At 42.8% G+C, this 15,273-nt stretch overlaps 1 protein-coding gene across 13 annotated transcripts in view; it reads left to right on the plus strand.

Annotated features, from left to right (window-relative positions):
- The window catches only part of prom1a (prominin 1a), a 43,340-nt gene that overhangs the window by 9,130 nt on the left and 18,937 nt on the right, over positions 1-15,273 (plus strand). For 6 of the 13 annotated variants that reach the window (XM_068325754.1, XM_068325756.1, XM_068325751.1 and 3 more), the window contains exons 3-6: positions 5,523-5,581; positions 5,954-5,980; positions 7,437-7,481; positions 9,409-9,614. In XM_068325754.1, the coding sequence (XP_068181855.1) occupies positions 5,523-5,581; positions 5,954-5,980; positions 7,437-7,481; positions 9,409-9,614 (337 nt within the window). The remainder of the gene's footprint in view (positions 1-5,522; positions 5,582-5,953; positions 5,981-7,436; positions 7,482-9,408; positions 9,615-15,273) is intronic. The other 7 variants (XM_068325755.1, XM_068325758.1, XM_068325757.1 and 4 more) reach the window with 2 other exon arrangements.

Here is a 15,273-nt window from a genome sequence, read left to right on the forward strand (position 1 = left end):
CCCCCCCCGGTGCAATATAACATTCTTTATTGGTATCTGTTGCCGTGTCACCCAGATTTATTTTTATCTGTGTTGGTTTCTTGCCTGTGATGCGTATCTACAGATCAAGGTGATGGGGAGACTGTCAAGTTTATTCATGATCCAAATGTGCAGACTGGATTATATGTGCAGTATAAGCGCGTATTACTGTACTAACACTCTGCGGCGCATCTGATCAAATAAAGGATGGGGGATATTTTCTGTTTCTATGTGCGTCTTACTCATCATCTCATCTCATCTCAGCAGAATGTGGGATTCCAGCGATATATATGTAGCCCGGAGACTCAGCTGTTCACGTGGCGCGGTGCCGTTGTAGCGCTCTCCATACGCCCACAGGTTTACATTTCAGTGTTGGAAAACATTCTCGCGGCGTGACGGTGGTTGTAGCGTCCAAACCCAACCGGAGGCTGGAGATGAAACCCCAGAAATATTCGTTTTTAATTCCAGTTAGAGAAATAAAAATGAGGCACAAAATCGCTCATTCAGTTTTGAATGGTCATTCGTTTTAAGGTTGGAAATTAATGCCTTTCTAGCTTCCAGTGTGTGTGTGTGTGTGTGTGTGTGTGTGTGTCTGTGCTTTATTCTCATAGTTACGGACTCTATGGTAACAGTGTTTATCTTGTGCGGAGGAGGTTTTTTTTTTTTTTTGTTCTTGAACTAAGCTCATGGGAAGTGAGCGTCCAAGACCACAAACACACACACACACACACACACACACACACACACACACACACACACACACACACACATACACACACACTTGTTCTCCTTTATCAGAAACATTCAGTTGACTGTCGGGTCGGCTTTGTCCTAACTTTAACATTTACAAGCGGTTTACCACAGAAGGATTTGATCTGACCTTTGTTACAGTCATGTGTCCATTTATTGGGGTTCAGTCCCATCAGGTTGATGTAAATGGAGCATCTGAGTCGTGTTATTTATTATTCAAACACAGACTGGTTTTTAAACCCGAGGCTATTTGTTAAACCGTTATCAAATATTTTGCTTCTTGATGAAACATTCGTCTCCAGGGACGATTGATGATTGATGATCGTGGGGTTTTTTTTTTTACAGTTAAAAAAGAAAAAGAAAAGAAAAGCAAAGAGCAGAAAAATTTAAAAGACAAAAGACAAGAACTAGACGTGCACCGCTGAATAGAAACATCTCACCGACAGTTTGTGTCTTTTAGGATGTCAAACGCATTAACATTAAGTACAAATCCAAAATTTGACTTCTGGAAGCGATTTTCTCTGATTACTGCAAAGAAAGAAAGCTACAAGTCCTGAGTCAACCTGTACATAAAGTATGCGAGTGGAAAATCATCCCTGTGCAAACCTAAATGAACCTTATGTTAAATTAATATACGTCTCATATTGGATTCAGGGAGGGAGGGGGAGTTGTCAGCTAAACTATTGTTATACTAAACAGTTTATGTGCACAAGCTATTCTTATTATTGGGTAAAATGTTTATTGGAGTCGATTCAGTCACAGTTTATACTCCAGTTATTCCGCCTTTTTGACTCCACGGCTCCAGTTTGTAATCAGTAACCCTGGGATTCTGTTAAAAATAGATTTTCTACAAACCCAAGCTGAGGAGTAAAAAAAATAAATAAAATGGACAAATAGAATCATTTGATCCAGTGTTTGTGTGAAACATTGAATCCAGCTGACTTTAAACCTGCTTTATCCTCCTGATGCTGCACAAAGGCCTCGCCGACTTTCCCCGTGTGCGTTTGTTTTTCACACCTCCTGCTGGATTTAATTCTTGCGTGTCCTCAGATAATTTTCTTTGGTGGAAACCCGAACCGGCCGCCTGCTTTTACAAGCAAATCAATGCTGAATGAAGTTTTGCAGTGTGGGAGTATATCTCGTGGCCGGGCTTACTTATTTCCCTGATTTATCTTTTTAGCAGCGGCCGTTGTCATGGGCGACCGCCGGGGCTTAAAGCAGAGGGGAATATTAGAATGGTGTTGGTTCGGCTGGTGGCTTTTTGAGGCGAGTTGATTGGATTTTTTTCCTCCTCCGTCTTTTCTGAGCTGCTCATGTGGGATTGTGGGTTCTGCTCTCCATGAATCCATCAGGAAATACCGACAGAGAAGATTTAGTTTCTATTGACTTTATCTGTCCATCTATATCAGGGGTGTCACTCATTTTCACTGAGGGCCACATCAGCATCATGTCTGTCCTCAAAGGGCCAGATGTAACTTATAAATGTAACTAAATGTAACTCAATGTAATGTAAAATAAATGTAACTACTCCTCAATCTTAAATAACTCTGAATTTATTACTTATTCAAGTTACAAACATTACATTTGCTCAGAAAAAAGTGATCTATATCCGTCCCCATCCCTCCTTCACTCCAGTTCCACAACTCTTTCTGTCCTCCACTGTTTACCTTCTGTTCTTATGCGGAGAAATCTATTAGAACATAAACCAACATTCTGAAACCAGCTGCGTATCCATCATTCACTTCCCTCGCTCCTCCAGGCGAGATTTTTTTTTGCTCCACACCCACTGCAAATTTGTCACGACATCTGGCGGATACTTTAACTTTAGCACTTACTGAAAAGCACATTAAACACAATGGATTAATGAATCATCCGGCAGATACCTGACTGCAGATAAATCAGTTCCCGCGTCACCTAATAGAAACGAGACGTTACATAAAGATGACGGAACATCCTCGCCGTTTCGATTCCAGGTGAAAGCTCATCAACTGGTAGATCACAGAGGTGCGACGACACGAGGAGCGGTGTGTCTGACGCCTTCATGTAGCGTGTGGACGTGCTGCCAACACACACCTGCTATTTTTTGATGCTAGGAGGTGAACAACATCAAGCAAAGCAAAGAGTGAGATGTGAGAATGGGGTGATTAACAAAGGCGCTGTCAGGCCGTCGCATCGCGTGTTGCATTTCTGAAAAAAAAAGAAAAAAAAAAGATGGTTTTCCAGGGAATCACGTTGTCGTCTGAGTGATGCGAAGAGCCACAGTTAGAAGTCAAGACAGCTGAAAGCTCCAACTTTTTGTTTTCGTTTTGTTCGATTAGATGAGGCTGTGATGTGCTCAGTTAACCTGACGTCTCCGATGCAAACAGAATACTGAGTGATAAAAACCTGATGCGATGTGTGTGGAAGGGTTTGTGGTTATTCTGCTGCAGGCTGGTGTTTGCACATGACATATCGAACCTTCTAGGGCACATTTGTCAAACTCAAGGCCCAGGGGCCAAATATGGCCCGCCACCTCACTTCATGTGGCCCGCGAGAGCGTCAACGGTTAGTGTCTAAAAATAAATAGGTAAAAAGTGTGTTTTGACCACAGCTACATTTCCCACAATGCAGTATTTATGTCCATTTTAACTTTGACTAAACCGTTTTGAACAAATTTAATGTCCTCACTTGTGTCTGATGTTATTTTTCTTTATTCTCTTGAACAGTTTGATTCTTGATTGATGGAGTTCTGTGCGTTTAATAACCTGACAAATTTAATGAATTTATATTATAACAGAGAAACAAACATATTTTTTCTGTGTAACTACATAGTTAGATTTAGTTACATTTTCTGAAGTTCTCATTCTGACCCCGCCCGAACCCTTCATCTTCATTATCATCATCATCACATCATCGGCAAAGAAAGGCTCTGACCTCCAGCGGGGGACAAGGTGATTGTGTTTTCGTTCAACAGGCCGTATGTTACGTGATATTCCTGAATGAAGGTCATTCATCTGAGCGGCGCCGCTTCCGTAACAGGTTCATAACAGGAGGACGTCTGTTCCAATCCCACGCCGTGACAGCCGCTGTAGTACGGGGGCGTCACACAAAAGGCGAAGGCTTTAACACTTCAGTCAGACCATTTAATCCGTGCTGCTAATAACCTTGTATTCTGCCTGGGGGGGCGGGGGGGGGATTAATAGTCGCACATCCCGATTGGTTTGTTGCTGTTGTTTAATTACAAAACTAAAGATGTTAGTTTAGAATTAAATTCCTTTTGCATCCCTCCAATCCAAACCAGAATCACCAGTAAAAACAGTGTATTTTTAAATCACTGACGTCTGTCAGACGGCAGGAAGTTCATAAATAAGAGCTGCATTAGGTGTGAAGCGCCGTCTGGGTGTGTGGAGGGTGAATGGATGCTAATGCTCGGCTAAACGTCACCCAGACTGCGATCTGACTCGTTTTGACTCGTCGCTGTCAGAATCACCCAGGATCACGCAGTTTAATAAACACACTGGCTGAGTTTGCCTTCTAGTTCCAAGCCCTGATTCGCAATCAGGACGACAAAAGCAACTAAAATCCAGTTTGAGAAGATGCTCAAAGTCGTGACGCTCCAAGTCGAGGCGTCGCATCGGTGCAGGAAGGCGTTGGGTATCTCGCTTTTGATCACCATCAGCACAGCTTCTCTCTCTCTGCTTTTAAAGCGAGCAGCGAGTTCATCTGGGTGGGCGACTCCCTGAAAAATTCATCCCCGCCTGGTTCGGCTTTATCTCCAGCTCCCTGCAAAAGCTTCATTAAAGTCTGCTTTGAAAAGCATCGACCCCGTCGGGTCGGAGTGGAGGCTGGATCTGCTGCACATCATTTACATCCTGGGTACCAAGTGTTTGGGATGTATGGAGAATCAGTTAGTTTTAATGAGGGCGTCAAGGCCTTTAAGGTGTCTGCACAGGTGAAGTTGGTGTAAAACTAGTCCAGAGCTTCTTCTCAAAGGATCTCCAGAACAAGAGAACTTGATAATTCCACGTGGATCACTTTACACCGGTCACAATAGACTGACGACAGCCTCGCCGCGGCGGAAGAACTAACCCAGAAGCTGAAAGAAACGCCAGTGGCGGCCTGACCCATAAACTAGATTTTTCTATTTTCTGAACTTGGCTGGATTGTTTTGAGGAGAAAAGTGGGTCACAAACATCGACCCGCCTTCGTCGTTCTAGGAATGAAACCAGCAACCCGTGGTTCTACCGGTCGGTCCGGGAAAATATCAGCAAATATTTCGCCTTTGTTGTGGTAGTAACTTGCATTCACATGGATGTTTGTTCTACCGAGCCCCTGGGGGGGCATTTTTCTCGACAGACATTAATTTCTGTATATGAGAACATTCCCAGAATGAAACCTTCACCGGGCTGATCCAAAATAAATAAAAAAAACCCCTACAAATATTAAGTAATCATTAATTAAAATATTAGAAATTTGCAGCTACTCTTCGCTTTTTAGTTCCACAGATTTCCTCTGAGATCCATAAATAACAAGAAATGCCCCAACAGCAGTTAAATAAATGAGGCCCACAGTTAATAAAAAATTCTATTTTCAAGGTTTTGAAAATGTTTTGATTCCATATATATATATATATATATATATATATATATATATATATATATATATATATATATATATATAATTTTTGTATTTTATTTTTTTTGGAAGTGTGGCTTAAAATACAAACATCACATCACCTCAAGTTGTTGTTGTTTTTTTTGTCTGTTTTTTTGCAGAACTAATTGTCAAACTGGCAAAGGACAAGTTTGGAGCCATTCAAGCGGAATACCAAAAGGTAAAACTCTGTTTTCCACTTTTATAGAAAGAAACAAGAAGTTAAAAGCATCTAAAAGTAAAGTTTATACTCACACTTCAGAAAAAGAGGTGGTTACATGTGTTACAGCCTCTGAATTTAGAGTTGCATCATTTATGAGGGACTTCACTGGTAGCCAAAGGTGCGCTTTAGGTCTTGATCAGACCGTGATGCGTCTGTGCTCCGCTGCTAATGACGGAGACTTTGAGGATTTTCGTGCCAGTTTCAAATGATTTGATTTCTCTTGCTGTTCTGTTTCATCCACATGTTTCTGTTCTGTGGCTTTGCTCTTTCTTTCATGCCGTGTTGTCTTCTGCATGTCCTCTCCATCTGATCTGGTCTGGCCTCCCTCAGCCAGAGAACATAGTGCTGACCCTTCAGGTAAAAATACTGCACAGTGGACGTATGGTGCAAACCCACCCCCATAAACCCCCCACCATCCATCCATCCCACCCTCCTAGTTAGCTCCTGTCTCATTCGAAGCACATCCTGATTTAAATGTTTCCAGATCATCACATGGGTTTTTTTTTTACGCCGGTGTCACATTTTTCATTTTATTTTGAGGATGTGTCTTTTTTTGGCCGTTTGTCTTTATTTCCTCCACAAGCAGAAAAATCAAGCTTTAAAAATTATTTATCAACCAATTAGATTTTCTTCTTGTTGAAGCTAATCAATAACAAACTACTCTTGTGTAATCTGAAGAAATTGTGGATTTAAGTTGTTTACAACAGTGCCTCGAGATACAAGTTTTTTTTTTAGATACGAGCCGTGGCGTTGTTCATATTTTTGTCCGACATACGAGTGAAAATCCAAGATGCAGGCCGTGCTAGTTGGTGGATGGATACAACATCAGTGAGACCGGATCTCATTCTTTACCACGTGTTGGCGGATGGATACAACATCAGTGAGACCGGATCTCGTTCTTTACCACGTGTTGGCGGATGGATACATCAGTGAGACCGGATCTCGTTGGTGGATTAAAGACGTAGCTTGTGTGTTCTCGTGACTTTTGCGTTTCTTTTCATTCTTTATCATTACTTGCGTAACTCACATATCATTAATTATGCTAATGTGAAGTCTGCATGTCTGTTGGTTGATAAAAATTGTTTTTCATAATTTAGGGGATTTGGGGATTTTTTTTAAAAAGACGAATGGATTAAGATTATTTTACTTCTTTTAAATGGGGATATTGGTTTGCGTGACTTGTTTGACCTAAAAACTCGCTCACGGAACAAACTACTCTCGTATCTCGAGGTTCTGCTGTACTGGTGATCAAATCCTTGCGGATGTTTGTGAAGAAGTCGACTAACTACGGCGTTAATGAATTCACTGTGGCTTCATGATCTCCAGCGTGGGGCTAACAGTAGTTCCGGCTAATGCCCTGGCACCTGAGGCCCCCCCCCCTCAAGCCTCGTGGCTGCTTATTAATTAAATCTAATTCAATCTCCAGAGCCGCCGTCTTCGCTGCTCAGAGATGCCACCGCATCATCACGCCGCTCGCTCTCATCAGAAGGTCACCTCCTTCTTTTGGGCATCGGCCAAGACAAAGCTATAGCGTCCAAAAATAGCCGGCGCTGCAGGCGCTGCACGAGCGTTTGCGGGGAAAGAAAATCAAATAAAAATATGACTTTTGACCCCTTTTTCTGTACGGATTCACCTAAATCACAAACAAGGCCCAGAAGCAGAATGACGATGCGAGCGTTCAGATTTGCACAATGACGTTATTTTTTATTTTATTTTTGAAGACGTGGGATGGTGAGGCGCTCACAGTGTCTCCTCTTTTCATTCTGATTCTCTCTTCTTCTCTGCTTCCATGGACGTGAAATCATCCATGAAGGTCAGGACGGGCGTGGCTGAGGGGCTTCATCTCCTAAATGTGGATGTATGATAATATTAGCACCGATAATATAAAAACACGACATCAAAATTAAACCTTAAATGAAAAGGAATTTCATTTGCTTCACTTATGAAGGTTTTTTTTTTTCTTTTTTTTTAAAAGATCAATGGCCAAAAAGCCCAATATCATGCATTCTGTGTCACTCATCCAAATATAAGTCTTTGGAGCTTGGATTATACTCTTTTTTTTTTTTTTTGCCATTCTCCTCCAGAATCCGTTTCTTTTCAGCTGGCGTGTTTAAAAAAAGGGCAAAAGCTGCAGGTTCCCGAGCGAGGACGGGGTCGTCGACTTGTGAGGGCGATTAAGATTAGGGCGAATCGTCTGGGAGAGCAGCCCTTCCACACAGGAGCGCCAGATAGCGGCGCCCGGCTCTGATCCTTTCATAATGAGAAGCTATTGAACATCTTGTGACAAGTTACATACGGTGTGGGAATTACAAATCCCCTATTCAATTTTGCCGTTACTTCCAAAGCCTGCGGTTTATGTAGAGGAAGATTAAGTGGGAGCGCTGCGGCGCTGCGATGATGATGATGATGGTGAGGAGGAGGAGGCTCATCCGAACAGCACAAATTAACTTTTCATTTCTCATGATGTTTACTAAAGATGTGAGGAGTCGTGGATTATTTTTAATACATGTTGAGTCATTTAATAATTCTAATTTTGCCTTTAGAAAAGTGCTGATGTGATGATTCAGAGAGAGGAAGCACAGATCTCTGTAATTCATTGGTTTTTTTTAAAAGGGTTGGGATTCCTGGACAAGGGGTGAGGATGGGGGGAGGAGGAGGAGGAGGATGATGGAGGGAGGGCAGATGGACCAAAATGCACAGTTGGCTGAAGCGATGCAAAAAGAGGAAAAGCTGGGATGCTGACAGGCAGGAATGTGATGATTCAGAGGAGCTGAAACAATAACGTGGAGAAGATGGGGGGGCGATTTACATGCAGGGGGAAAACTCCACGGCAACAGGATGGAATAAGAATGAAGAGCTGGAAAACTCATGAGATAGAGAAAGAGAGTGAAGAATATGCAGTAAAAGATTTTAAAACTCTTATTCTGCATGTTTAATAGATTATTTCCATTTAAAAAGCAGAAGATTCTTCATTAAGGTGCCTTTTGACCGTTTAATCTGTCTGTTGAGGGGAAGTAAAATGGGATTTTATGCACGAAGGGCTCTACAAACTTATATCTGTTTGAATGAGGCACTTTTAAAAAATAAATCCTGCAACAAAACAAATGAATTGGGACTGATTTGTTGCTCCGCGTCAGGAATAATGCAGTATTTGTAACTTAATACGCCTCTATGGTGGTTAGATAGAGCTCTGCTCGTTTATTCCCACTGAAGTGGGTTTTTTTTTTTTTCTTCATCAGAGATGCTGTCATTTCTCCTTCATTAGGCGGAGATTCAGCACCTCAGGGCTTCTGTTCACGGACTCCGTAGAGTGTTTTCCCATTATCCTTCATGTCTAGAAGTATATAAAAAACAAAAAAAAACATTCCTGAATGGTTTCCTGTCACAGTCTGTGCTTTCAGGTGTTGTGATGATGTAGTTAAGGAGTCAGTTATTAAATTGTGTTTGAGATTAGAGACCAAGGGTTCCTCCGGCAGTGACAAGTGTGACTCCATGTGTTTGTGGTGTATCCGTAAACCCCCCTTTGGACAAATAAGACAAAAAAAAGAATTTCCAGCAGATATTTTTAGATTTATCTCCTGTGCACTATAATAATCCAACTTTTCTTCTCTCCCTCGTTTCTTGACTCATCTGCACTCCTGATTCGATTCTATCCATCTCCCATCAACCCCTTCTTTCGCCTATTCTCACCTCTGACCCTGCTTCCACGTCCGCCCCCTATCTCCATTAAATAATCCGTACCTCACGTCATTCTTTCCTGTCACCCCCCCCCCCCCCCTCCAAAGGCCATCTACTATGAGATCGGCTTCCTGGTGTGTGCGGCGGTGGGCCTGCTCTTCGCCGTTCTGATGCCGCTCGTCGGCCTCTTCTTCTGCCTGTGTCGCTGCTGCGACAACTGCGGCGGCGAGATGCACCAACGCCAGAGGAAGAACGCCGACTGCCAGCGCGGCCTGCTGGGAACGCTGCTCTTCTCCACCTCATTGGTCATCACGTGAGTGTGACACATACACACACACACACACACACGCACACACACACACACACACACACACACCTCTGGCCATATTGTAAGTCTGTTTGGCACATGAACACACAGCTTTTCCCTCCCCCCCTCATGCTGTTTGCTATATATAGTAAAGTCCTGCTGTTGATACTAAGTGGCAGCACCCTTCATGGTCTGGTCATTATAATCTGCAGGGAATTCACACTGGAGCTTCATGCAGCCTTTGGAATTCTTCATCCCTTCAAGATGCACTTAAAATATTAAGACATGCTGCCGTTTCATAACTGCATCGGCTTCCAGGGTCTATATATATATATATATATATATATATATATAAAATCAGTGCTCCATATGTCATTTCATCATTGTACATGCACAGTTTAATAATTCATGTGGAGCTGTAGGGAGTCAGACTGTACTAGTAGAAGTCATTCCTACATTTCTAGTGTTAAAGACTGATTTTCATCATTTATAGATCCAGTTTAGAGTTCCTGCAGCTCTTCTTGTCCCAAACCCTGAATCTGTAATCCCTAACAGGTGTATTTATACCAATATTTCCATGTCACGTGTCTAAAATTCTGACTTTATGTTGCCGCCCCTCCACCCACTCTACGCCCATTACATCACAGCTGTCCCACATGATTTTGTCAGACGGCTAAAGCGTCATGCTAACCTTAGATTAACTTTGAGATGTATTTTTTCATTTACCGGCGTTCAAACTGCAGAAGGAGGAGATGAAAAGCTGTGAATCTCTTAAGGCTTTTGTGTCGAGTGCTTTTGGGGTTATAGTCTTTTATTCTGGTGAACCAAGTGATGAGCTTCTAGCTTAAATTGCCCTTGATGATTGGGGAGGGGGGGTGGTGGTTAAAAAATAAAAACCACCAGGAGTAAAGCTTTTAAATTCACCGTGTCCTCTTGAGACTATTTCATCCCAGGCTGTCGCCATTCTCTCCAAAAACTCATCCCCACAGAAAATGGACCCAGAAACTCAATCTGCTTTGCAACTTGTTTTTTTATGGCCTTGTTGGGGGGTGGGGGGGGAAGAAGCAGTGAACGGGGGGATTGGACGGCGCCGTGAAAGACGTGGAGAGCCGCGATTGTCTCTAGTGCGAGATTGAAGAGACTTAGCTTGATTTTCTTTGACTCTTGTCTTCTGTGGGAATGAAGCTCCAGTTATTAGAAATTCCTCTGCAACATCCTGGGAGCCCAGAGAGCAACCTCAGAGCTCTTATTAACCCCCCACCACCACCACCACCTCTCAGCGACAAGGCAGAGACACCACCGAGGCTGTAATGAAGCGATGGCAGTCAGGAGAGAGACAAACTGTTTTTAGCCCCTCCAGGAAACCGACAGCGGGGGCACAGAGAAGCGGCGGGGGTGATATTTATTTTCCGAGAAGTCTTAAAAATGGGATTTAAGGAGGGTAAAGAGTCAAGATAATGAAATGTACAAGGATGAGATGGAGAAATCGAAGATGTCACATCCAGTGATGGAGGTGCAGAACTAACCGCGCACGCACCTTTTTATTACAGCCTGCTGTTATTCCAATGAGAAGACGGAATTTATTTCTAAATGTTGGCTGTTAGATAACAGTTCAATCTGTCTTCAGACAGCAATCAACACATACTAAACAAAGCTGCAGCCCGGCTGTGAGCGGCTGCTGCTAAAATAACACCCATCTCCAATGATTTAACAGAAGGTGAGACTAACAAATTAGTTGGAATTAATAATCGCTCCCTCCTGTGATTAGAACATTCCCCTTGTGCTCAAACCTGCTCCACCCTGAGGCTCCTCCGGGGACGAAGCCCCTTTTTTTTTAAAATCTCATTTTTCAAACGAACTCCCTTCTTAAATGTCCAGTGGGTGGAAAAAAAAGGGAACGGCTCATTTAAAGTCCATTTACGCACAACGTCGGCAGCGGAATGTAGATAGATTCAATAAATAGAAAATCTTACTGCGGATCTCTCCAAAGATGCCCGGTGATGCTGAAGCTGCAGAGTTCATCCCGTATCCCTGCTCGTGTTTGGATGCTGGAGGCAGATGAATCTGATGATGCAGATGCAATCCTTATATTTACATAAACAGCGTTAATTTTCTTCAGAAGCAGATTAGGGGCAGAACTCTGATTAGTGCAGCTGGTTTATTATAATATTTTCACCAGGTTAAAGAGGATTAATGAAAGTCGTAATGAGCGTGAAGTGATTAGCAGACTGGCATTGATTGCTGATCAAATTAATGAGATCAAATTGGATTCAGGATTATAATCTGTTTTGCAGGTCGGGCCAATTAGACAAACAAAGGTGAATCTTCAGGCAGCGTTAGCGCGTTAGCTTTAAGATCAGATCCCAAAGCTGTTAATTTAGTAATGATGACTGTAAGATGTGTTTACTTCTTCTTTTTAAATTTTTTTTTAACGTTCCCAAAGGTGGGAGGAATCTTGGAAAGAAAGTTTTCCGGCGTTTGTCAGACGTCCTAAATGTTTCCCCAAAAGCTCGTCTCAGAACCACGGATGAAACGGTTGCTCTGTTTTTGTTAAATAAAAGCACTAATGAGTTCAAATCCACGCTTTTCAAGCTGGTTCGAGTCACACATATTTATTATCCTGTTTTTATTGTAACATCCGTGTGCACCTTGCAGCGTATACGCGTCACAAAGACACCATAGCAGCGCTTCACTGCCAAATTAATTAACAGCAGAGGTTATTTATCTCCTGGGGTTCCCTCGCTTCTGCTAATTCTAATTCTCCCGTATTGTTCGTTTTTGGTTGAAATCCTAGTATTTTATGTTACCAATAATTTTCTGGAGGTTCTTATTATGTACGCACCACAAATCACGTACACACATTCATCAAAACAGGAATTCCACAGGGCGAGACGACACCGACGCTCCTGTTGCTGTGAGGATGATTTGGAGCCGCGTTGCACAGAAGGAGGGAAGAGATGTGAAAAGGTAAAGCTGTAGGGATTCACTGATACTGCTGAGGCAGGGAGGATCGTCTCCAGAGGGATTTATAATCCAGAATAAATATTGCTTCTATTGCAGGTAGCTGTCCCTCATTTTCTTTTGAAGCCGTATTTACTATTCTACCCACGACTCACCTGTAATCAGCCGTCGTACGGCAGACTTCCTGCTCTTTTGCACGTCCGCACAGATGCAATCAACTTTCTGTTCCTCGGCAACAAGGAAAAAGCTCCAACTCCATCCGAAAACACTCAGTGAACAATAAAGATTCATTCAATTTATAATATAGATTTATTGTGCAGCAAAACAAGAGCAGATGCGCGTCTGCATCTCTGATTATTCCTACCTACTAACTTATGTATAAGGGGAATATTCTGGGGACGTATATTAAATAAGGAGCCAGTGAATTATTGGTGTTTGAAGAGGGAAAATAGTTCTTATATCGTCAGGCAGTAATGAGGTTATAGCTGGTAAATAGAGCAGAAATTCTGAAGCTAAATGACGTTGACTCAACAAGCGTAGAGTCTAAAAACTACACGGATGCAGAATATATGGACGTCGGTTACGGTTGTGTAACAATGCATGACTATTTGTAGGAAATTCAGAGCGTGCAAATAATCATTTGTCCAGTAATTCGCTTTTTTGAGTCCCTGGACAGAAAAAAAGTTAAGATCCGACACCAAAGACGGCAGGTGTCCAGCATGAAGTTCCTGTTTATCGAGTTGATTAAGCTGCTCTTCAAAATCCTTCACTGACACGAGATGGTTCCTTTTTTTGGCCGTCTGACATCATGTCATCAACGTCTGATTGAAAGGTAATATATCTTATTACCCTCATCCGTCTGGGGAGGGTTTATCTCTAGATTGTTTTTAGTGGCGGCGTTAAAACTCTGTTGTGTTTCTGTGACCTTCTCTCGCTGTATCCACACGCCCGAGCCCTTGGGGCGGTTTGGCTGAGAGTTTGGTATTCATATCTGTCCTGAACTGTTTACTGTGGAACTAATGGACTGTTGCCCCCACCCCCACCCCCCCGACCATCAAACGACTCAGAGACCTTAAGGCAAACGTAAAAATAAAGCGAATTCCCGCTGTCTCCTCCTGCCAGAGGAGTATTTAACGTGTGGTTAAACGTGACCCAAACAAAGCTGTGGATAAAAAGGGGGTAGAACAATGTGTGTTAAACACTATACAACAGGCTAAGTGCCCCCCCCCACACACACACACACTGTGTGTGTGCTCTACAATACATTCAAACTGCTGCTCTGTCGTTGTTGTGATCCAGATCAGATAATAAACCGTGTGAGAGCCGGCGACGGGCCCGGCTTCGCAACCACAATCGCTCTGAATACGGGCCATTGTTGGAGTTTGTAAAAGCTATGGAGCCACCAGACCATGTAACTCTGGCCCCCCCAGCCCCCAATAGTGGCCTACATACTGGGGCGCTGCGCTATCCTGACCCTCCTCGTCTTCATCCTTTTCTTCTTCTTCTGCTGCTGAAGGAAGTTTCGTGTCATTTTGCTCACACGCAAAGATTTGGATCCACTTTTTACGTCGTTAAAACTTCACTTTAAGCTTAATTAAAAGTTGCTTTCGTGTCATGAGATAAAATAATTCAAGGTGAAATGAATGTGACTCATCTGTTCCGTCAGAGCCGGTCCTTCCTCTCTGCTTCAGCGATGAGGTTTTTCTCATTTATTTCTCTACTGTTCAGCTCTGGCGCGTCTTGCTTGTCACAGGTTTATTGTGCGTTTGATCATTTATATTCATATGCAAATATGTCTCTTTTTTTTTCTTCTCGCTTTTCTGTTTAATCTCTGTTTCATTCCAACAAATCTGCAACAATATCAACAACAACAAACCGAACAGCAGAGATTCGATTCCTGCCGAGTCGTGCAGCACGTCGTTTTTTTTTTCTTTTTTCTCAAAGAGTCTTTGTTCGGATGTAGATTCCGGCGACCTCGCTGGACACCGTCGGAGAGAAGGAGGGACCGGGAGACAAAGAGGGAAAAAAAGAGAGAGAGGAGGTGGATTAATGGAGAACCAGGGGCAAAACAGGAGAGAAAAAGAGATGAGTGTTGATGTCCCCAGGGGAATGAGAATAAAACCTGAGAGCATGAGAGAGAAAAGTGAGAAGGGGAAAGAAAACTATGGAGGGACGTGGAGACAGGTGAGTCAGAGCAGAAGGAAAGAAAGAAAGAACGGGTGTGGTGATGAAAACAGACGAGTAGAGACGCCGGAGGGAGGCGAAAGTTTGTGTTTGGAAGTCGAAGGGAGGGCAGAGGTGCCGCCGACAAAAGGTTTCTGTTGTGAGCGCGGCCATTTTTACTCTTCTGGTTCCAGATGGATCCACATCGTCCGGCCCAGTTTCTCCTTCATTCACCAACAAGTCAGTCACAGACTGCAACATCCTGCGACACCCCTGAATTCAAAATTTTAATAAAAGACCCATCATCCAACATGTAACTAGTGCCCTCTATTTGTCATCAGGTTTCAGGGATGTGAACCTAAAAAGGTATAAAAGTGAAAATATGACCTTAACCAAGTTTTTTCTAGATTACGGTTGCGATCTAGTTTTCATCCCCTTCCCTCCATGATTTAAAACGCCTTTTATTTCGTCTTTCTGTCTTATCCGGTTTCTGAGATATGTGCAAAAATATCTCATATCATAGATCAACGCACCAGCTTTG

This window comes from Antennarius striatus, chromosome 10 (assembly GCF_040054535.1).
Source record: "Antennarius striatus isolate MH-2024 chromosome 10, ASM4005453v1, whole genome shotgun sequence".
NCBI classification, from domain to species: domain Eukaryota; kingdom Metazoa; phylum Chordata; class Actinopteri; order Lophiiformes; family Antennariidae; genus Antennarius; species Antennarius striatus.